The 23607-nt window shown below is 40.6% G+C and overlaps 1 protein-coding gene across 1 annotated transcript in view; it reads right to left on the bottom strand.

Annotated features, from left to right (window-relative positions):
• Positions 1-23607, bottom strand: part of TENM2 (teneurin transmembrane protein 2) — a 1404789-nt gene that overhangs the window by 685605 nt on the left and 695577 nt on the right. The window contains exon 4 of the mRNA XM_040344668.1: positions 11640-11874. Within this exon, the coding sequence (XP_040200602.1) occupies positions 11640-11874 (235 nt within the window). The remainder of the gene's footprint in view (positions 1-11639; positions 11875-23607) is intronic.

The raw sequence follows: 23607 nt of genomic DNA, 5'->3' as shown, positions 1-23607 counted from the left end.
TGCTGCTTAATTTTGTTTTCCAGTTTAAAAAAAAGATCCAAAGTGTGTGAAAGTTTCTTTATGAATACGATTGTAGAAGCAGGTTATAGGAATACTGTTTGATGCCATTGTTAGATCATATAAGCAATGTAAAAAAGAATTAGGAACTATTTTCTATGTATTTTCCCAAACCCAACTAAATAATCTTTGCTTTCTAATAGTTGATGAGAACAAGATCCCATGGCTCTCCTATTTCATCCAATTTAGTTCTGGTTATCTGCAGCTTAAAGAAAAAGAAGATAATCTTTATGTAATGTTAGGATAAGAAACGTTGGATGTATACTAGGATGTTGCAGGATAAATCTCATGCCTCATACACACGATCATTTTTTTCGACAGGAAAACCGTGTTTTTTTTTCAGCAGGAAAACGGCTGAAATTTGTCTTGCATACACACCGTCACTCAAATCTTGGCTGAAATTTCGAACATCAAGAATGCAGTGACATACAACATGTACGACGAGCCAAGATCAATGAAGTTCAATAGGCAGTTTGGCTCTTCTGCTTGATTCTGAGCATGCACGTCATAATTGCATACAGACAAATGCCATTAGCGATAGGAATTTTTCCTGTCACGAAAACTGAGATCCTGCTCTCAATCTTTTCTTGGCAGGAAAGCTGACAGAAAAAGTGTGATGGAGCATACACACAGTCGGAATTCCTGACAAAAACCTCACATCGCACTTTTCTTGTCAGGAAAAACGATCGTGTGTACGAGGCATGAGTGACAAGTAATTCTCAAAACATCAGTAACATACAGTATATACCTTAAATCAGTAATTCTTAGCTAGAATCAATGCTTTTAATTGTGAGCTTTCTGCAACATTTAACACCCATTTTGGACATTTTGGAAGGTTTCTAAGTGTAAACACGGCCTATAATCTCGTCAGGGTAAAAAACGTTGTTTTTCCTGACGAGATTCTTGGCAAGATTCTCTTGCCAGCCAAGTGTACACACACTCCATTCAAAAGAACCACCCTTCTTTTGAATGCCACAAATGCGGTGACGTCATCGACTACGACGAGCATGCGCTCGTCACATTCGATGCCGTCGCCGCCATCTTGCTACACCCTACCTATGCCTTGGAAGCTACCGCTCATGCGTCAAAGTCATTTTGAGCATGCGTGGGTTTTCCACGGCGACAGGTAAGTATACAGACGCTCTGGTTTCTCAGCAGGAAAACACTGCCGAGAATCTCACGACGAGAAAATAGAGAACAGGTTCTCTATTTTTCTCGTCTAGATTCTGGGCAGTTTTCTTGACGAGAAACCTGAAAGCCTCGTATACACACTCGGTTTATCTTGGCAAGAAAGCTCTGCCAGCAATTTTCTTAGTTTTGATGGTTCTGACAATAAATGGGGACAATACATATTGCGTACATATCCAGTTGGCCATGTACATAAACAGTAAACGGATACTGTTTTAATTAGTTAGACATGATAACTATGCAAGAAATGCAGGGAAAAGTAGCTTTATTTTCAATGTGCATTTCTTGATATCTGAAAAAAAAAATATTTTTGTTAGCAAAAAAAATCTGATCAGACAGAAAATATTAACTAGAAAAGAATAGAAAAATAAAATGTTATGTGTTTACATTTTGCAACACTTTTAGCAATGGATAAGACAGGGTTAACACATTCTATGCATAATGCTCTCCATTTCTCTTTGAAGAATAATCTTATTTGCGAGTCGTGTACGAAGACCGACTTACTTCTCTGAGAGACCTTTGAAATTTTGTGTCCTCAGAGAACAAGTGAAAGATAAATACTGTTTCAAAGTGATAATATGACAAAAGGATGAAACAATAACTAAAAAGTAGTGCATTATTTATGTGCATTTCTATAGCACAGAGAGCTGATGGTCCCTCTAATGTCCAAATATCTTTCGGTCTAATCATTTGGGTATTGCTAAAGCATACCCTGATGCATAAGAAAGTTCCAGGTTGGAACACAAATATGAAATATTTGTTCACAAGCACTATTTTATGCATGGACTACTGTGAAGATATAAGCTATAATGCAAGTAGCTTATCAGTCATTTGCCACCTTCTTTGTTCATCTACCTTGACATTGTGCCTGTGGACAGACTATACAAATACAAAAGGAAATGTAAGTCAATATTAGAAACAAAGTGATGCAGAATTATATATACACTCACTGGCCACTTTATTAGGTACACCTGTTTAACTCTTAGTAAAAAAAAATTGCTTATCAGTCAATCAAATGACAGCAACTCAATGCATTTAGCCATCTAGACGTGGTGAAGACAACTTTCTGAAGTTCAAACCGAGCATCAGAATGAGAAAGAAAGGGTATTTAAGTGACTTTAAATGTGGCATGGTTGTTGCCACCAGATGGACTGGTCTGAGTATTTAAAAAACTGCTGATACACTGAGATTTTCATACACAACCATCTCTAGAGTTTACAGAGAATGTTCCCAAAAAGAGAAAATATCCAGTGAGTGGCAGTTGTGTGGATGCAAATACCTTGTTGATGTCAGAGGTTAGAGAAGAGTGGGCAGACTGGTTTGAGATGATAGAAAGGCAACAGTAACTCAAATAACTACTCGTTACAACCAAGGTATGCAGAATACCATCTCTGAATACACAACACACAAACATTGAAGCAGATTGGCTATAGCAGCAGAAGACCATGCCCGGTGCCACTTCTGTCAGCTAAGAACAGGAAACAATTTGCACAAGCTCACCAAGATTGGATAATAGAAAATTGGAAAGTGTTTCCTGGTCTAATGAGTCTCGATTTTAACTGTGACATTCAATTGGTAGGGTCAGAATTTGACATAAACAACATGAAAGCATGGATCCATTCTGTATCAACAGTTCTGGCTGGTGGTGTGATGGTGTGGGGGATATTCTCTTGGCCAAATGTTTGGCCCCTTAGTACCAATTGAGAATCCTTTAAATACCACAGGCTACCTGAGTATTGTTGCTGACCATGTCTATCCATTCATGACTACAGTGGGTCCATCTTCTGATGGCTACTTCCAGCAGGATAATGCACCATGTCACGAAGCTCAAATCATCTCAAACTGGTTTCTTAAACATGATAATGAGTTCACTGTACTCCAATGGCCTCCACATTCACGAGATCTCAATCCAATAGAGCACCTTTGGGATGTGGTGAAACGGGAGCTTCACATCATGGATGAGAAATCTGCAGCAACTGTATGAAGCCGTCATGTCAATATGGACCAAATTCTCTGAGGAATGTTTCCAACACCTTGTTGAGTCTATGCCACAAAGAATTAAGGCAGTTCTGAAGGCAAAAGGGGTGTCTAACCTGGTACTAGGTAGGTATATCCAATAAAGAGGTCAATGAGTATATATATATATATATATATATATATATACAGTATCTCACAAAAGTGAGTACACCCCTCACATTTTTGTAATCATTTAATTCTATCTTTTCATGTGACAACACTGAAGAAATTACACTTCACTACAATGTAAAGTAGGGAGTGTACAGCTTGTATAACAGTGTAAATTCGCTGTCCCCTCAAAAAAACTCAAAACACCACTGGCAACAAAAGTGAGTACACCCCTAAGTAAAAATTTCCAAATTGGGCCCAATTAGCCATTTTCCCTCCCTGGTGTCATGTGACTCTTTATTATTACAAGATCTCAGATGTGAATACAGAGCAGGTGTGTTAAATTTGGTGTTATCGCTCTCACTCTCTCATACTGGTCACTGGAAGTTCAACATGGCACCTCATGGCAAAGAACTCTGAGGATTGAAAAAAAAAAGAATTGTTGCTCCACATAAAGATGGCCTGGGCTATACAAAACTTGCCAAGATCCTGACAATGAGCTGCAGCACGGTGGCCAAGACCATACAGCGGTTTAACAGGACAGGTTCCACTCAGAACAGGCCTCGCCATGGTTGACCAAAGAATTTGAGTGCACGTGCTCAGCTGCCAGCTATGAGTGCTGCCAGAATTGCTGCAGAGTTTTAAGGGGTGGGGGGGGGTCAGCCTATCAGTGCTCAGACTATACGCTGCACACTGCATCAAATTGGTCTGCATGACTGTCAACCCAGAAGGAAGCCTCTTCTAAAGATGATGCACAAGAAAGCCTGCAAACAGTTTGCTGAAGACAAGCAGACTAAGGACATGAATTACTGGAACCATTTCCTGTGGTCTGATAAGACTAAGATAAACCGGTGTAAAGCATGTGTGGCAGCAAACAGGTGAGGAGTACAAAGACAAGTGTGTCTTGCCTTTGTACTGCATGATCCCTTCCCTTCGGAGACTGGGCCACAGGGCAGTATTCCAACATGATAATAACCTCAAACACACCTCCAAGACAACCATTGCCTTGCTAAAGAAGCTGAGGGTAAAGGTGATGGACTGGCCAAGCATGTCTCTAGAACTAAACCCTATTGAGCATCTGTGGGGCATACTTAAACGGAAGGAGGCGGAGCACCGAAAGATGTGTGCATGTATGATTGCTGACCATGTCTATGTGAGAATGGATGGAAGGAAAAAATAATAAATTAAAAAAAAAAAATATATATATATATATATATATACAGAAATAGAAATATATGTAAAAATAAAAAGGAAAAATATATAAAATATGAAAAAACTGGTTTCAAATGTGTTCTTATCTTTAGGCCTCGTACAAACGTCCGAGAATCTCCTCAGGAAAAACCCGTCGTTTTCCCTGACGAGATTCTTGGCAAGAAATTCTTGCCGCCGGAGTGTACTGACTGTCATTTTAAAAGAACCGCGGTTCTCTTTAAAGGAAAGAACGAGGTGGTGTCATCGCGTATGACGAGCATGCGCTCGTCACATTCGAAGCCGTCGCCGCCATGCATGAGTCAAAGTCATTTCGAGCATGCGTGGGTTTCCACGGCGACAGGTAAGTATACACACACTCGGGTTTCTCATCGGGAAACAGGCCGACAACTATTTAGATGAGAAAAATAAGAGCAGGTTCTCTTTTATTCTCGTCAAGATTCTGGCCAGATTTCCTGATGAGAAACCTGAATGCCTCGTACACACGAACGGGAATCTTGGCAAGAATCAGTTTTCTTGCTGGTTTTTGCCGAGAAACCCGGTCATGTGTACGAGGCCTTAGACATACAGAAAGTACATAGAAACAATGTGTACTACTACTAAGTAAACCATTTGTGTTCAAATTTTATTTAATAATCATTTTGTAGATGTCAAATACTGACTATATTTTAATGACAATAGTATAGCCCCCCTAATACCGTATTTGCCGGTGTATAAGGCGACCAGGCATATAAGACGACCCCCTAATTTTACAGTTCTTTAAGATTTTTTGCCTGTACTCACCGTATAAGATGACCCCCCTTCCGAGGCTTCCGACGCTTCATATTTCTTCCTTCTGGAGCCATATTTTTCTTCATTCATGCTGGAGCCATATTCTTCTTCCTTCTTGCTGGAGTTGGAGCCAATAACGGCAAGTGATGTATTCTATTAATGAATACAAAGCCTGCTTGGATTGGCAGAGCCTGTAACATCATCAGCCCACGCCTCTCTGACTCTCAAAGCCAAATTTCGAGTAGGCTACTGTATGTAGCCTGCTCGGATTGGCAGAGGTTGTTACTCCAATCAAAGCAGGCTCTATATTCATTTGAATACATCGCTCACTGGGATTGGTTAAGCGGTATATACTGTATGTAGCCGAAGCTACATACAGTATTACTGCACATCCATCTGGCATCCGAGCAGCTGACCCGGCGTATAAGACGACCCCTGCTTTTTGGCCAGTTTTTTTGAGTGTAAGGCCCCATACTCACGAGCAAACATGTCTGCTGAAACTGGCCCGCAGGCCAGTTTCAGCAGACATGTTTGGTCGTGTGTGGGCGCGAGCGGGCCGAATTCCAGCAAACATTTGCCCGCCGGGCCTTTTCCCAGCGGACAAATATTCCTGGACTTGTTTTAAAACAGCCCGCTGGAATTCAGCCCGCTCGGACATGTACGGTCGTCAGTACAGACCTACCGTACATGTCCAGGCGCCCGCCGTCCCTCGCATGCGTCGAATGACTTCGACGCATGCGTGGAAGCATTTTAAAGGCGGGCCGCGCACGTCGCCGCGTCATTGTCGCGGCGACACCGCGTCATCGACGCGGCGACACCGCGGACACGCCCCGCGTATTGTTTACGCGCGGACTTCTGTACGATGGTGTGTACAACCATCGTACAGAAGCCCTCTGGCAGACATGTATGGTGGAAACGGTCCGACGGACCGCTTTCACCATACATGTTTGTCCGTGTGTACCCGGCCTAAAAGGTCTTCTTATACGCCAGCAAATACAGTATATCACAGGAAGTGAAACTTTAGAGTGTTTATTTTTTTATCAGCTTCATCCTAATACACATGTATGTTGCCCATTGGTATAGTGCATCTGTACTAGGCATAGTGACAGGTGCACTTTATTGTAGTGACCTATAAAGGGAAAGCGACATGTATGAACTTTTCTAGAATTATGCCTCGTACACACGACCATTTTTCGGGTTGTAAAAAATGAAATTTTTAATGGTCTAGAAAAAAACAATTGTTAAAACGGCCTTGCCTACACACGATCGTGAAAAAAAATGCTCTACAACAAGTACAGTGCCACTATAAAGGGGAAGTTCCATTCAGGAGGTGCCACCCTTTAGGCTGCTTTTGCTGATTTTGTGTTAGTAAAATAATATTCATGCTTTTCTGTCTGTTACAGCGTGATGAATGTGCTATCTCCATTATGAATGTTAGTTTTACCAGAATGAGCGCTCCCGTCTCACAACTTGCTTCTGAGCATGCCCTTTTTTTTCACGTCGTTAAAGCCCACAAACGACAATTTTTTACGACGTTAAAAGCGGCAACGTTAAAAATGTTGTGAAAAATTAGAGCATGTTCGAAATTTTTAATAGTCATTTTTTGTGAAAAATGCTCTGGAGCCCACACACTGACAATGACACAATGACAATCCGGGAAACGGTCGTATGTACATGGCATAACAGTGCTGAAATGCAACAATTTTGTCATTCATGCAAGTACCTGTGTTATTCTAAAAACAGAATTCTGATACCCTTTGGATCCTTGGCTCAAGCTGTATATGTGACCTCAACGTATGCAAAATATCCCCTCCCCACCAATTAATAGGAAATTACAGAACTTCAGTGGTAGTGAAGGTTTAGACATTTTGGCCCGGATTCACAAAGCACTTACGCCGACGTATCTCCAGATACGCCACGTAAGTGTAAGTATGCGCCATCGTATCTATGCGCCGTGCCCATAAACTGAGATACGCCTGAAAATAGGCTTCATCTGACCGACGTAACTTTCCTACACCGTCGTATAGTGGGCGCATATTTACGCTGGGCGCATTTGATAGATTTTCTATGCACATATGGAAATGAGGGAGATACGCCGATTCACGAACGTAGTTGCGCCCGGCGCATAATATACGCGGTTTGCGTAAGTCGTACGTCAGCCGTAAAGTTATTCCCCATATAGGAGGCGCAACTCATGCAAAGGTATGGACCAGGGAACACAAGCCATCATATCTTTTGTCGTTTACGTAGTACGTGAATAGGGCTGGGCGTAGGTTACGTTCACGTCGTAGGCAGTGATTCGTCGTATCTTAGAGAGTAGGACCGTACGTTATTCGTATCTTTATGACGCTCAATCCATCATTTGCATGGGGTCACGCCTCATTAACATGGCTCACGCCCACTTCCACCTACGCTGGCTTACGCCGAGGAAACTCAGCGTAGATTTGGGGGCGAGTGCTTTGTGAATCCAGTGCTTGCATCCATGCGCTGCGTCGGCGTAGCGTATATTAGATACGCTACGCCCGCATAAATATGCGTCGATGTATGTGAATCCGGGCCACTGTGGATAAATGACGATAGGTGGGGCTTAGCCCATGGACAAAAGCCCTAGGGCTGGAGGGTGTTATTCATTTGTAAGAATCATACCCTTTTCCTTAAAGAAATTCATTTATAAATATTATACATTATTAAATATGGATTGTTGCACAGTAATTGTTTTCCCTAGAAGATACTGTAGTGTCAATGGTATAGAAAGACTGAGGGGATTGGAAATCAAAAGTAGATGAAGCAGGTTTCAGATTCTAGCGAGAACTTGAACAAGGTATTTATCTGTTTTGTAGAAACGAGAACAAAAGCTGCAGGTGCAGTTAGTATAGATTGCAATGTCATGTAGGAAATTAAGAGTTTCAATAAATGTTTTCTAGGAACTTCAGCATGCCGTCTCACATAGTGAACAATTCAACATTATGTATGTTATATGGTAGAAGATTTTCTATATATTTATACAGTATGTGATCTAAAATAAACTGGCCTTGAAGCTAGTAAACTAATTCAGGGAACTTTTTTGTTTACTAATTGATATTCAAATAGTGAGAACGTTTTGTTACTGGTTTTAACCAAAATCAATCATAATAATGGTGTCCAAGACTACTATTAATGCAGCTATGAATTAAATGTTATGCCGCAGTTTGTCTAGTGTACACATGTATTTCTGAATTAGTTTGAGATTTCAATAAGATATTTTTCAAGAAATAAAGAAAGCATTTTTTGAAAGGGATTGTTTTCGTTAGCATATGTAAGTTTCTGTTAAAAAATACTACCGCTGATTTTGCAAAGGAGTCAGATCAGATAACAATACTTAGTGGAATTCATAAGGATAATCTATGACACTCCAGAATTTCATCATGCCTCATATGGTTGCCTCGTGTCAATGCAAGTGACAATTTCATATATATGTTGTCCATCCAAACACTCAATTCTCAGTGCAGCTGGGCTCCCTCCCTAACATTGCAGCTGTCACATAAACAGCACAGCAGCCAAGGAGTTTTGAGCATCCTAAACCCTGTTAAGGTTCGGGAGGTGCTGGCTCCAAGGATTCTGCCCTGATTCGCCTGAAACACAGAACAGGGACGGACAGTGATGCTGTGCAATCCGCCGCCGGTTTAGGTGTGAACCAAGCCTTAATCATGTCTCCCCTTACCCTTCTTACCTCCAGACTGTACATATTAAGTTCCTAAAGTCACTCTCTGTATGTTTTATCCCCCAGACCTTTCACCATTTGTGTTACCCGTCTCTGGACTGGTTCTATCTTATCAATATATTTTTGTGAGTTCTCCAGAAACGGACGCAGTATTCTAAATTAGGTCTCACTAAAGATCCATATAGGGGAATCAGGACTTCCTCCCTCCCTCTGATGATCCCTCTAGTGATGCATCCTAGAATTACATTAGCTTTTCTTGCAATCATCTGAAATAAGTACCGCCAAATATTTTACTTCTATACTACTGGTTAGCACTGTCCTCCAAAAGTGATTACTTTTCCCTAGGTGCATTATTTTACATTTAGAAACACTGAACTTTCCACTGCTTTGACCAATCTTCCAGCAATGCCAAATCATGTTCCATGTTACATAGTTAGTCTGGTTGAAAAAAGTCCATCCAGTTAAACCAACAGATACCTCTAGGGATATCAGCCCTATTACACACCTTTATATCATCAGCAAAAAGACATACCTTGCCCAACAAACCTTTAGTTATATCACCTACATATAGGTTAAAGTGATATTAAAGTCTCATTATTTTTGTATAAAAATAACAAACATGTTATACTTACCTGCTCTGTGCAGTGGTTTTGCCCAGAGCAGCTCCGATTATATCTCTTTTCGGGTCCCTCGCCAGCTTTCCTGACCCGCACACTAGCTTGCTATGGGGGCACCCAAGCTCCATGGGTCCATTTAAACAAGCTCCATGGGTCAATTTTAGCCTTAGCCCCGCCCCCTCTCTCTCCTGATAGGTTTACTGACTTTGATTGATAATGGCGCCCATCTAAGTTCCCTTAGGGATGAATACCATCGGGGCCCATTGCTTTATTAAGCTTTAACTTAGTTACATAGTAGGTGAGGTTGAAAAAAGACATCAAGATTGTATGTCAATATTACATTGTATATCCCTACATGTTGTGATCATTCAGGTGCTAATCTAATAGTTTCTTTAACTGAGCCAGTTCCTCTGCTACTGTCTCCAGAAATCCTAAAAACATTCATCCTTGATCTTCATTCAATATTGGACTATTATTTGTAACTTTTTGCACTAATTTATGTCATTTTGATTATTGGCTTATTGGTACCAACTAGCATTTGGTGTCATACAACTGTTTGTTAACCTTTGTATAATCTTTGTTTTGTTTTTTATATTGGTGTGTATTTTCACTATCTATCTGCTGCTCATTCAGATTATTTTGCTTTGTTAGCACAGTATTTCTTCCATGAATATTAACGGAGTTGGGACAAGTCCTTTAATAAAAAAAAAATTCCTTCTACGAGTCCGACCTGGCACTATGAACGATACCGCCTCTATAGGAGGCTCCTGGCCGAATGACGTGCGACCCATCGGACAGCTGTTTTATAACTGAAGGCGGAGCCACCCGTGATGTGGACAGGTGACCCTGCCCCCTCTGACGCAACAGGGGTTTCCTGTGAAACTCGCCAGAAATCCTGTTGCGTCAGAGGGGGCGGGCCTATGGAGGTAGTATCGTTTGTAGCGGCGGGTCGGACTCATAGAAGGATTTTTTTTTTGCTTCAAGGTTCCCCTTAATATTCATAGCAGACTCAAAGGGCCTGGTAATGGACTGGGGGGGGGGACCCATGTCGTTTTTTTCAATGACTTTTATCTGTATTGCCGGATTTCGACAATTGGACAAGTAGTTTTAAATTACTTGTTTTCCTTTCGAAATATCATGTTGTGCAGGGACTGTTATAAACAAGGGAAACATGAGCTACTTTACAGGCATACTATAGACACCCCCCAGGTACGAAATGTAAAGCGCTATTTTACTTTTATTGTTTCACTTTAAGCATTATTAAAATCACTGCTCCCGAAAAAACAGCAGTTTAAAAAAAAAATAGCATTGATACATGTCCCCTGGGGCAGGACCCTGGTCCCTAAACACGTTTTATGACAATAACTTGCATATTAACCTTTAAAATTAGCACTTTTGATTTCTCCCATAGACTTTTAAAGGGTGTTCCGCGGCTTTCGAATTTGCCGTGAACACCCCAAATTGTCGAACTCATGTTCGACCCGAACATAAAGCTCATTCCTAAGTGACAATTGCAAGGTTACTAGACAATGCTGTGCCGCTACAGTATATATACAGTATATCTATATATATAGATATATAAATATATCTACAGTATATATATAGATATATAAATATATCTATGTATATAGATATATAAATATATCTATAAATATATATATATATATATATATATATATATATATATATATATATATATATATATATATATATATATACTGTTCATATATACTGTATACGTGTGTATATGTGTAATTTTATATGTAGGACAGTTTACCTGGGGACTATCAGGAGCCAGCACCCTCAAATAAGTGGTACACTTACATAAGCTGTAATCACTGTTATAGTTTAACCTCAATACCACATAGTAAGGTTTGCTATGAATATTTGGACATAATATTATGCTTACGGTACATTTATTGATTTAAAGCCAGAACAAATAGGACAGGGTCATAAGTGTGCATGAAGCTTACCTGGTCTCCAGTGGAACATTACTGTTGAGTACCCAGCTGTCCTGAAGCTGAACTGACTCTGGAGTTGTGGCCAGATCATTAGAAACTGGAGCCGGTGCATGAATCTGGTTTCGTCTGTTAGTCAAAGAGTTCTTATTGAGGGAGTTGGCTGAAGAGTGGTGATGAGACAGTGTATGGTTGTGAGGAGGGGGAAGAGGGGGCCGAAGCGTTGACTGGCTATGATGATTTGTTGGACCTATAAAAACCAAAAAAATCCATTATTGACATATCATTAATTTATTCTTATAAATTAGGTGGGTACAATATACAATATAAAACACAAATTTGGAAAATTCAATAAAGCATTTGCAATACTCTTCTGATGGTATGGCCCCTTTTAAAACCCCTTTGTCTGGTTCATGAAATTTCAGGTACAGTGAAACCTCGGTTTAAGAGTAACTTGGTTTGAGAGCATTTTTATTTGCGAGCAACTTTTAGCTAAATAGGCCTGCAGTACCTAATTTGGTCTGAGGTATGGTGCGCAGAAGCCAAGCAGAGCCAAAAATAGGCCTGCAGTACCTCATTTGGCCTGAGGTACGGGGGCGCAGGAGCCAAGAAAAGCCGAACATTGGCATGCAGTACCTCATTTGGCCTGAGGTACGGGGGTGCAGGAAACGGGCCAAAGTGTCTTTGGCCCTTTTCGGCGCTCTCTGGCGCACCCCCACCTGTGGCTGCATTCGGTATTGCATCCCATTGAAGTCAATGCGGAACAATTTTTTTTTTCCATTGACTTCAATAGGAAAACTCGCTTTGATATGCGAGTACTTTGGATTACGAGCATACTCCTGGAACAGATTATGCTTGTAATCCGATGTTTAACTGTAGTTTTTATGTGTGCCTATTTCACAATATGTCACTATGTCTCTGGAAAAATTCAAAAAGAATTAACACAAGTTCATAGATAACAACAATAGAGGTTAATTAATTGAAACAAACTCCAATGGTATTACCAGGCAGACCAGAGTACTCAGATTGGGGCTGTGTACAGCTGTGTATGGTGTACTGTGTGTTTTTATAAGCTGAAGAATGGACATGTTGAAGAGAATTTAAAAGCTCTTTACAAAAAAAATAACAAACAGGTTTATACTTACCTGGCATGTGCTATGGATTTGCACAGAGCAGCCTCAAACCTTCTCTTCACAGCCCCCCCCCCCCCCCCCCCCCCCCACTGGTGCTCCTGGTTGCTCCCCTTCACTGAGTGCCCCCATAGAAAGTGGCTTTTTATGTGGGCACATAGTTACATAGTTAGTCAGGTTGAAAAAAGACACAAGTCCATCCAGTTCAACCATAAAAAAAATAAAATAAAATATCGTACAGTCCCATATACCCGATTCTATACCCACAGTTGAAGGGAAGGAAAGAGGAGCACCAACAGGGGGCCCTGCCCCCTGATCCCTTGTCACAATTTCTCCTGCTACCTCAGCAAAGCCCAAGGAACCTAAAGGTGAGTGGAGAAAAGAGCTTCAGACGGGAACAGCACTGGATTGAATAAGGGCTCAGGGCTCTGGGGTGAGGGAGGATTCTGAGGGAGGATGCCTAAACATGTTTTACCTTAATTTAAAAATAATTCATTAGGGTAAAAATATGCGTAGGCTTTATAACCACTTTATAAGTGCAACACCCCACCTCCCATCACTGGTTGCTTTGTCAGACACATAGCTTAATTTGTTGCTAGAATGCTGGCTATCAGCATCTTTGCAACCAATGATCAAGGGTTAAACACTGAAAGTGTATTCCTCCTGATTGATAACAGATGGTAGTAGACTAATGGTGACCAATCTCTCAGGATCCTAATTAGGTTCCGCCCACCAAACAGAAAAACTCAAATCCACTGCCAGGGAAGTTGACCCTTATGGGGAAATAGTCACTCAGACTCCCCAGTTGACTGGCCCAAAAAAATACAAAAAATTCTCAGCAACTGAGCCTGTGCTTACTGACCTGTGCAGTCTTACTGAGTTTTAGTGAGGACAGAGTATCCAGTATGGACACACCAGCCTCAGTGCAGGCCTCCATGCAACAAATTCATGCACTAGTTTTTATCGGGTACATGAATCTGTCACAAGCCGTAACATTTTCTTGTGCAGAGGTGTGACAGGGTTCTAAAGAGTGTTTTTTTACGACCATCTTCATGAATTCTAGGGATTAAGTGTTATTGTGATAGGTATACTGGAGCTTTCATTTAAATATGTATTTTTCTTTTTATAACCACAAAGGAAATACAAAGGATGTAGTATGCACTAAATGCCTCTGTAAACCCACATGTACCATATTTATTGGCGTATAACACGCACAGGCATATAACACGCACCCTAACTTTAACCTCTTGACCACTGGGCACTTAAACCCCCTTCCTCACCAGACCAATTTTCAGCTTTCGGTGCTCTCACAATTTGAATGACAATTACTCAGTCATACAACATTGTGCCCATCTGAAATTTTTGTCCTTTTTTTCCCACAAATAGAGCTTTCTTTTGGTGGTATTTGATCACCTCTGCGATTTTTATTTTTTGCGCTATAAAAGAAAAAACACAGAAAATTCTGTAAAAAAAAAAAAAAAAACTTGTTTCTGTCATATTAGCAGGTATTGCGGAGTATTGGGGGTATTGCGGAGTATTGGGTGGTATTGCAGAGTATGGGGGGGGTTATTGCCGAGTATGGGGGGGGTTATTGCAGAGTATGGGGGGGTATTGCAGAGTATGGGGGGGTTATTGCAGAGTATGGGGGGTTTTTGCAGAGTATGGGGGGGGTTTTGCAGAGTATGGGGGGGGTTATTGCAGAGTATGGGGGGTTATTGCAGAGTATGGGGGGGTTATTGCAGAGTATGGGGGGGTTATTGCAGAGTATGGGGGGTTAATTGCAGAGTATGGGGGGTTAAATGCAGAGTATGGGGGGTTAAATGCAGAGTATGGGGGTTAATTGCAGAGTATGGGGGTTAATTGCAGAGTATGGGTGGTTAATTGCAGAGTATGGGGGGTATTGCAGAGTATGAGGGGTTAATTGCAGAGTATTGCACAGGGAGGGAGGGATGGATCTGTGACTGCATTTGTCACAGATCCAGCCACAGCAGCTGCTGCTGCTGCCGCTCTCCCCCCTCTCCTCTCACACTGTACCGATCGGTACAGAGAGGAGAGGGAGGAACCGGCGTTATGACATGACGCCTGTTTACAAGTGATCGCTTCGTCATTTGACGGAGCGATCACGTGGTAAACCGCCGCTATCAGCGGCGATTTACCGCGATCTGTGATGCGCCGGGTCTTCTAGACCCGGCACTCACAGATGATTCCGGGAGCGCGCCCAGGGGGCACGCGAGTGAAGGATTCTGGGAGGACGTCCCAGGGACGTCGTCCCGGAATAACTCCACCGCGCTGTAGCAGTATTTTCGCTATGGCGCGGTTGGGTAGTGGTTAAGAGAGAAGTTTCAGGAAAAAACTTTCCACAGCCCCCTGCGTATAACATGCAGGCACAGTTTACCGTCTATTTTCAGGGTAAAAAATTGAGTGTTATACGCCAATAAATACAGTAATCTTGTAAGGAAAGCAGTGATATCATCACTATGCTGCACATAGCAGAGCTGTAAGAGGGAAACAGGTCCAGTCATTCTGCACAAGGAGAGAGAGCAGCAATGACCAGTTGTATTTAGGCAATATTTGTTTAGCCCACGTATAAAGTGGAATCACATTTAGTGAAAACGTGACCATGATTAATATGTCATAGAACTTAAACTTTGATATTAAGCATTTTGTGACCTGTTGATTTTCTAGCTTAGAATCAGTAGTCTAAGATAGACAATCAGCAGTCTCTTGTTTTCTACCAACAATGGTTTACCCATTGAGGTGAATTTGGCACTTCCTTAAACTGCTGTCAGTCAGGAAGGGTTCCGAGTAGCTCCACCCCACCCCACCCAGCACCGCCCCATCTTTCCTGGCCATCTGAGCAGACACACAGAAACACTTGTGTATGAATCTTATGAAACTAACATCCTCCAGCCGTGGAGCCACTGAAGTAACAGAGATGTTTGGAGTCCTATTACTATGAAACACTAGAGGCATATGTCACTTCCACAAGTGACGTCGCTATCCTTCAATGTTAATGCCTCCTGGCTAGCTATGTCACTTCCGATTATGATGATCCTAAGGCTGCAGGGGACATGCCCAGCAGCCACAGTGAACAAGAAAACCCCAGGGGCTTCAGGTCACATGATTAGTGGCTTGTTGACAAAAAAAGGCACTAAGAGGCAAATTTAAACAATTTGAACTATGCTGATTTTATGCTATTGTGGGTACTGATTGCTTAGCACTGACTTAAGGAGAAGCCTTTCCTTCCACTTTAAGCTTTAAAGCAAGACTCCAGATTAATATATGGTTGAAAACAATGTATATGTAAGCATTGTGTACACTCCACAAATTTTTTTATTCGGTTTTGCCATTATTACTGTTTAAACATGTCTGCCACAATGCCTAGCCAGGATGTACTATTCCCAGGTTCAGAATGCCAGCTTATGGGGCAAAAAGTCACTACATATTTTAGTAAGTGACTGATTAATGAGTGACATTAAACAATTGGAAGCAAGGTAATGGTATGTAGCATTCATAATAGAAAATATTGTATAGTAAGACTATTGATTGAAGCAGAATATGACCTGCAATGCCAGCAAATCTGTATATATTTTTTTCTATAATCTATATATATATATATATATATATATATATATATATATATATATATATATATATATATATATATATATATATATATATATATATATAATCTGGCCTTTTAGGCATCACGCATATTTTCCACTCATATCCCAGATAAATACACTGCAACTGTCCTTTATTACCCTCTAAAAAACATATATATATAGATAAATATTGGACCTATTTAAATGCAGTGGATGCAAGCAATTGGACTTTGAACATTAAGCATGTTGTAGTCTAAGAAATAATAAGATATACCGGGTAATAAAGTACTAAAATAAATATAATTACAGTTAAGGAGAGGCCAAAAGGAAATTCTGGGAAGAAAGCCAGTGATGATAAAGGTCTTATAAGTCATACTGATACACAGTTGAGTAACTACCATTTCAATCCAGCAGCCACTTAATATCAATTCACTGGAAATTGACTTGAATAATATAGAACACATAAATTAATTATCTAAAAGGAGTGATATTGCAATTGACCATTGAGTTCCCATGATATATATTACAATTTTTTTTTTTTTTTTTTTTTTATGCAAGGGAACACCAATCGTTCAAGACAAGCTATATTTGGAGAGGACACTGTCCAATGCTTTGTACATGAGCATCTGCTGCTCAATTAGCTGACATGACCCTTTGTTCAACATGTAATTCTATCCAAACACACACACACACACATACTAAAATAGGCATTAAGCTGCAAATGCACCGTTATGTTAAAAGAAAGCTGCAAATGCACTTAGCACTATGTGAATGAAACATTTTGCATAACATATGTAAAAAATTTCCTTTGCTGAGTTCTGAAAACAGAATACAACTGGGGCTGTTACCCTTTGGATTAATTGCTTCATTTAAGGGATGCAAACTGAGTAGTTGCTCTGGACAACTATTGTGCTCTATTTTAGTTTTTGAAAAAATGGCCAGTACAGTGTGGTCAGACCAGCACACACAATCCTATCACTATAATTTCTTTAAATTAACTTTCCAAAAACATGCAAACTTATATAGCCCAGACTTGACTGTTTAGGTCAATGCAGACAGATGCCTCCTTTAGCTCAGCTAAATGCTTTAATAAACTAGTTGGACAGCTAAGCATGTGTGGTACAGTCAGAATGTTTCCATTAGGACTGGCTGAATAGTGTCAGTAAGAATATGCCTGTTAGTTCATAATGGATACTAATTATTAACTCTTTAATGTGAATACCTAGAATAAAATTCTCCATATTTTCTATATTTTTATAGATCCCACTGTACATTAATTACAGTATCAGTTCAAAGAGGAAGGTAAAGGCATCATATTTTATGATTAATGTTTTTTGTAAAGGCATTCCTTGCATTAATGGATAAGTTTACATTTTTAAACATGTTACATGTTACACCAACACTCAGGGTGTAACATGTATCAGATTTAGCACTCTCCCTCTATACCACCGTTTTCCCCCTTTGCCAAGACAGTGGGCAGGGGATCTTCTCCCTGCATCCACTGTCACAAGCAAGGCTTGTTGGGCTTTGTCCACACAGCTGCATCATTCATTCACAGAGTTCTGTGAATTAATGATTTACAAGTCCCATCTGCCATTGAGTTTTAAATGAAATGAGTTCATTGATCTTTATTGGACTTTAGTAACTGTCTGCCTGTACAGGAGTTATGGGTAGACTGCTGTACCAAAAGTCAGTAGAATTTTGACATTGTATCCACAATCTGCTATTGCAGGTGCAATGCTCTAAATAAATAAATGCACATTTGTTTTACCTGCAAAATATTGCCTTTCAATTTTTAAAAATAACTTATCCTTTAGGTTAAAAACTGTCTCAATATTTGTATTGCCCCTTCACCCCCCTGTATACTTATATATATTTTCCTATCTTGATCCAGACTGTGACTGCTTGCAATGGCTCTCTACTCTCTCTCTGCTTGCTGCTGTTAATCAAATCCTGTGACCAGAGAAAGAGAGGGGCTTCCTATGTTGGTGCACAGAGAAGAGCAGCGTGAAGGGATCCCAGAAAAGGAGGTTCAGGGCAGCTCTGTGCAAAATCATTGCACAGAGCAGGTAAGTATAATGTGTTTGTTATTTTAAATAAGTAGGCTTTACAACCTCCTTAAGTAAAATAAGAAAAGAGTGAGGGGCAGGCATAGGCCATTTCTGCTATGTTCTGTTTAAAGATTTTTTTGATTAATAAAATAATAAACAAGCCCCCGTTTCTTCTCTTCCCAGGTCCGCCACAGTGCTCCTGGCTCCTCCTCTTCAGCAAAATCCTTACAAAGAATGTCACTTTATATGGGTAAACTCATGTGTGTTCAGTCCCGAGCTGTCCTGTCTGCGTCTATTAAAACAGATTGGGTGGCTCGGCCCCGCCCCTGCTCCCTCACTGCTATCAATCTGCCCAGCGAGGAGCGACAGAACCAGAAGAGCTGCTGCTCTCATGCACATCGCTAGATCATCCTCAGGTAAGTATAAGGAGGGGGCTGGGGGTCCTCTGGCACAGAAGGTTTTTTTATTTTACTTAATGCAGAGAAGACAATAAAGTTAAAATGTGTGTGGCATGTAAATATTTCTTCATACTCCTATTGTTTCTCATTATGTCTTTTTCACTCTGCCCCTTTAGTCATCTTTCTTTTAATACTTAATTAATACTTAATTAACCTTGATTGGCTGGAAGGGTGTGTGTTAGTCTGGAGCAGCCAGATTTCAAGAGAGGGGATATCCCTTCCTGTTTAGGGCAATTGTTTAGGGCACTTACGTTTACTTTTTATTCTTTGTTCTGTCCACCAGATGTCTATGCTGATTATCTGTATCTGTGCTGTTAAAATTACATGTAAGGTTTGCCATTTACATAAGACAATCCTATGTGGAGTGCAGGCTCCATCTAGGGTTCATTTTTGGTATTGCTGCAGTTGTTTATTTGATTCACGGTATGTGTAGTAAAGGAAGTTGTTAGTAAGCAGGGAATTCTGGGTAGAATCTTAACATGAAGTGAAGCAGCCACCATTCTTTGAGAAGATACTGCAGGAATCAAGACATGTATTTCTCAATCTATCGCCATCAACCCTTAGAAAACTCAAAAAGTATGTTTTTACTATCTCATGCTATATTGTAGATCATTATGCTGTAATGTATGCAATATTGTACTTATTGAGGTCTATTTCTGTTATTTTGTAGTTTCACCTGGCTTGTTCTAATAAAGATTAGATCAAAGAAATATGGTATCTGAAGTTTATAGGATAAGAAGGTTTAGCTATCTGTCCTAGAGACAGAATATTCTTGGTTATATTATTTTGCAAAAAATATATTGACACCACTATTTAAGTCAGAAAGTTGTTTTTGCATTAGGAATTTGTCATACTGCCTTTATTGGACACCATGAGTGAACTGCTTTTTGGGGCTTGGAGGACATTTTATACACATTTATAATATTTTGCCTCCCTTCTCCTGTTTAGCGAGATTAAGCATGCCTTGGTTTACTGGTTATTACTTTATCCCATATCCAGGGTTTTCATGCTCTACGGATGTACCCTATTTTAATCAATTTCATATATTCTGAATACATTTTTTTAGTTCATACTTTGCTTTTATGTTTCGTCACTTGCACTGGCCAGCTTCCATGTCTGCCCCCAGGGTTTCACTTTAAATTTCTGCTTGTATTCCTGCCATCTAAGTGGTGGTTTAGCCTTATGGCTCAGCCTGGCATTTAATAATGTACTGATGCTTTGTGTATGCGGTTATTGTTATTATTGTTAATGTTTTATTATGTCTGTTTATATCAACTATTAAACTATGACTCCATCTCTGCCTCCTGATGAAGCTGCTCATACCGCAAAACATGTAGGTATGGTTGGAGTTTGTGTACCCTTGTATTGTACCTCCCTCCAGGATTGGGATATTAGATCTATACCTGTATACTGTAGTTGCCAAGATAAATGCTCTCCATGATTGTAGAGGCTGATCTTTTAATTATGTATTTGTGATTTTTAACTTAATTTGTGTTATAAAATTTAAGTTTTTGGAAGAAATTGTTGGGGTACTGAGAAAGTCCATGTAGAGCTTCAATCAAATCATCTTTCAAACATTATTCTGTGCATGACTGTGATATTTGCCTTGCTGTTGCCTTTGGTAACCACTGACTTCAGTCATTTTCAAACAGGAATCTACTGTTCATGAGCCACTGTGAAATCTGCTTTGCTAATTTGCTGATTAAAATTTTTCCAGCAAATCCCTAAAGCATATTTTCCAGCATATCCCTACAACAGGAGATGCTCAAATGATCGACTTTTGTTGAAAAGGGGCAGTCACATATTGATAGAAATTTAGCCCATCCATACTGAACTGGCCAAATTTTAATTAATGTATAGAACCTTTAGATTTATTTTCCTGGTGCCTTGTCTCATGATCAATGAGCTAATCGTATATTCTTGTTTCTGTCCTGGTTTGAAATTTGTCTTGTGTTGAAAACCCATACATGTATACATTTTTCAACTTTCACCCACTCCATTTGACTATAAACATAGTACAACTTCTAGGGACCTAATAGGCGAGTGGCAGGCATAGGCCAGCTTGAAATGGAACTTCACTCTCCCAATCAACATTGATATGTTTAATCCTCATGCCGTCAACATTAGTAAATAGATAGGAAGTATATCATATTTACTTATTTTAAACTAAAAAAAAAAAAAAATCAGTTACTTCCTGGTTTCTTGCCTAGGAAAAGGATGTCATACAGTACATCCCAGGAGTCTTCAGTCTTCCCAAGATTAAAAAAAAAAGGTGTGGGGTCCTCTCTAAAATTAATACCAGACCCTTATTCGAGCATGTAACACAGTAGGCCAGGAAAGTGGGGATGTGCGAGTGACCCCCTTCCTGAACCATACCAGGCCACATGCCCTCAACATAGGGTTGTCCTTTGAGCAGCAGAGGCTCTGCCCCCCACCCCAAATCACCTTGACCCCATGTTTATGGTGACAAGGGCCTCTTCTCTACAACCCTGGGTGGTGGTTATGGGTGTCTGTGGGTGGGGGCCATATCAGAATCTGGAAGCCCCCTTTAACAAGGGGGCCCCCAGATGCTGCCTACCTCTGTAAATGAGTATGGGGTACTATGTACCCCTACCCATTCACCAAAAAAGTGTAAAAGGTGAGCAAAGACCCAGCATGAGTTATGGACAATTCCTTTATTGAAAAAAAATCCCTGGTGTAGATCAATCATCAATCACGACTAAAAAACGACTAGAATAAAGAAAACCTCTGGTTTCGTCGAAGGTTCCTGCCGACTGCCTTCTCCAACATCTGACATTTATTAAATAACAAAAGGGCGGGGTCACTCAATGACATCATTGGGTGAAACCCCCCCTTGTGACATCATCGACCCAGCATGCCCTTGTCGATGACATTACAAGGGGTAGGGTCACCCACTGACGTCATTCTTAGCTATTTAAGAAATGTCAGACGTGAAGCAGGCGGATAGTGGGAGCCTTCAACAAAGCCAGGTTTTTTTTATTTCCTTTTTCAGGCCCAGCGGTGGATGATCTACATGGGGGAGACATTTTTTTTTTAAATAAAAGACTTATCCAAAACTTGTGCAGTGTTTTTACTCACTTTTTACACTTTTTTGGTGAATGTACAAGGGTACTATGTACCCCATACTCATTCATATAGGGGAGGGGCCGGGCTTCTAGGGGCTTTCAGATTCTGATAAACCTCTGCCCACAGACACCCACAACAACCACTCCAGAGTTGTGGGGAAGAGGCCATTGTCTCCATCATCATGGTGGGCAAGTTGCTTTGGGGCGGGGGATGAGCCCCCCTGCCCAAAGCCACCCCCCATGATAAGGGCATGTGGCCTGGTATGGTTCAGGAGGGGGGGCGCTCGCTGCCTCCCCCTTTCCTGGCCAGCTGGGCTTCACGCTCAGATAAGCGTCTGGTATGAAGTTTAGGGGGACCCCATGCCATTTTTTTTACATTTTGGCATGGGGTTCCCCTTAAAATCCATACCAGTCACAAAGAGAATGGTATATATTTGGGGGGGGGCACGCTGCTTTTTTCCCAAAATGTTTAATTGCCAGCATTATATTGTATACATTTTAGCTCTCATTGGGGAAGCCCGCTGACAGTCATCGGTTGGTAAGGATGTAGCGGCTGGCTACCCAGCCCACTCAATAACAACCAGCTATTTTTCACACAGAATTTGAATTGTCATGAAAATGTGGAATTCGTAAATGAATATACATAACGTAATTAAACAAATTTCAACGATATTCGCTACTATTTCACTCAGAGATCCGGATACATCCAAATCTCAGAATAACCAAAAATGTGTCCAAATTTACATTCGGACCAAAATGAATTGCACGTGTCTAAGTGTTACACAGTGGTGTTTTGTCTGATCTTGGGGAACAGATGATACACTGTTTCTGGAGGTGTATTTTCACAGCTGTAGAGTATAAAGAAGAAAAATTACAATTACTGTTTTTCTTTTTGTACATTTTTCATTTTACTGAAGATTTTATTTATGGCGTCATACTCATTGAGGAAGCAAAGGTGAAAGTTGGGTAAAAGGTAAATATATGTTCTTACTTGTCCCCCCATACAGTTTTTGTAATGTTTATGCTGCTCTTCAGCAAAGAAGGGCACACTTAAAAAGCAAACCTCACATTTTAGCTGCAGGGTCTGCTTTAAGTTAGACACGTGCAAGTTATATCAGTAAAAATGGGTTTATTTTATTTCTGTAGGTTGTAAGAGAAAAAAACGAAAGTTGTGGTTTTCATTTATCTTTTCTTTCCTACCAAGGTTGTATGCTAGTGTTCTACAAATTATGTTGAGCAGAAGTTAGCACAAGTGACTTGTCACACTACCAAAAAAAGATTGTTTACCTCCTTTAGAAGGAGCATCTGTAATTGTAACAGGCAAATTGTAATTGCCAAAACAGTTTCTATGGTAATGACTGTATACACAAAGCATGGCAAGATTGCATCGGCAAAGAATAACCATACAGTGTGGCTGTTATGGATACAAAAGCTCCAGCTAAACTGGCATCAACAATTTGTCCTCTTGGAAAGTCTGAGGCCGGGTACTCACGACCAAACATGTATGGTGAAAGCGGTCCGTCGGACCGTTTTCACCATACATGTCTGCCAGAGGGCTTCTGTACGATGGTTGTACACACCATCGTACAGAAGTCCGCGCGTAAACAATACGCGGGGCGTGTCCGCGGTGTCGCCGCGTCGATGACGCGGTGT

Source organism: Rana temporaria, chromosome 3 (assembly GCF_905171775.1).
Source record: "Rana temporaria chromosome 3, aRanTem1.1, whole genome shotgun sequence".
In the NCBI taxonomy this organism is placed as follows: Eukaryota; Metazoa; Chordata; class Amphibia; order Anura; family Ranidae; genus Rana; species Rana temporaria.
The sequence above is the reverse complement of the archived record's forward strand: the minus strand, read 5'-3'. Positions and strand labels throughout refer to the sequence as shown.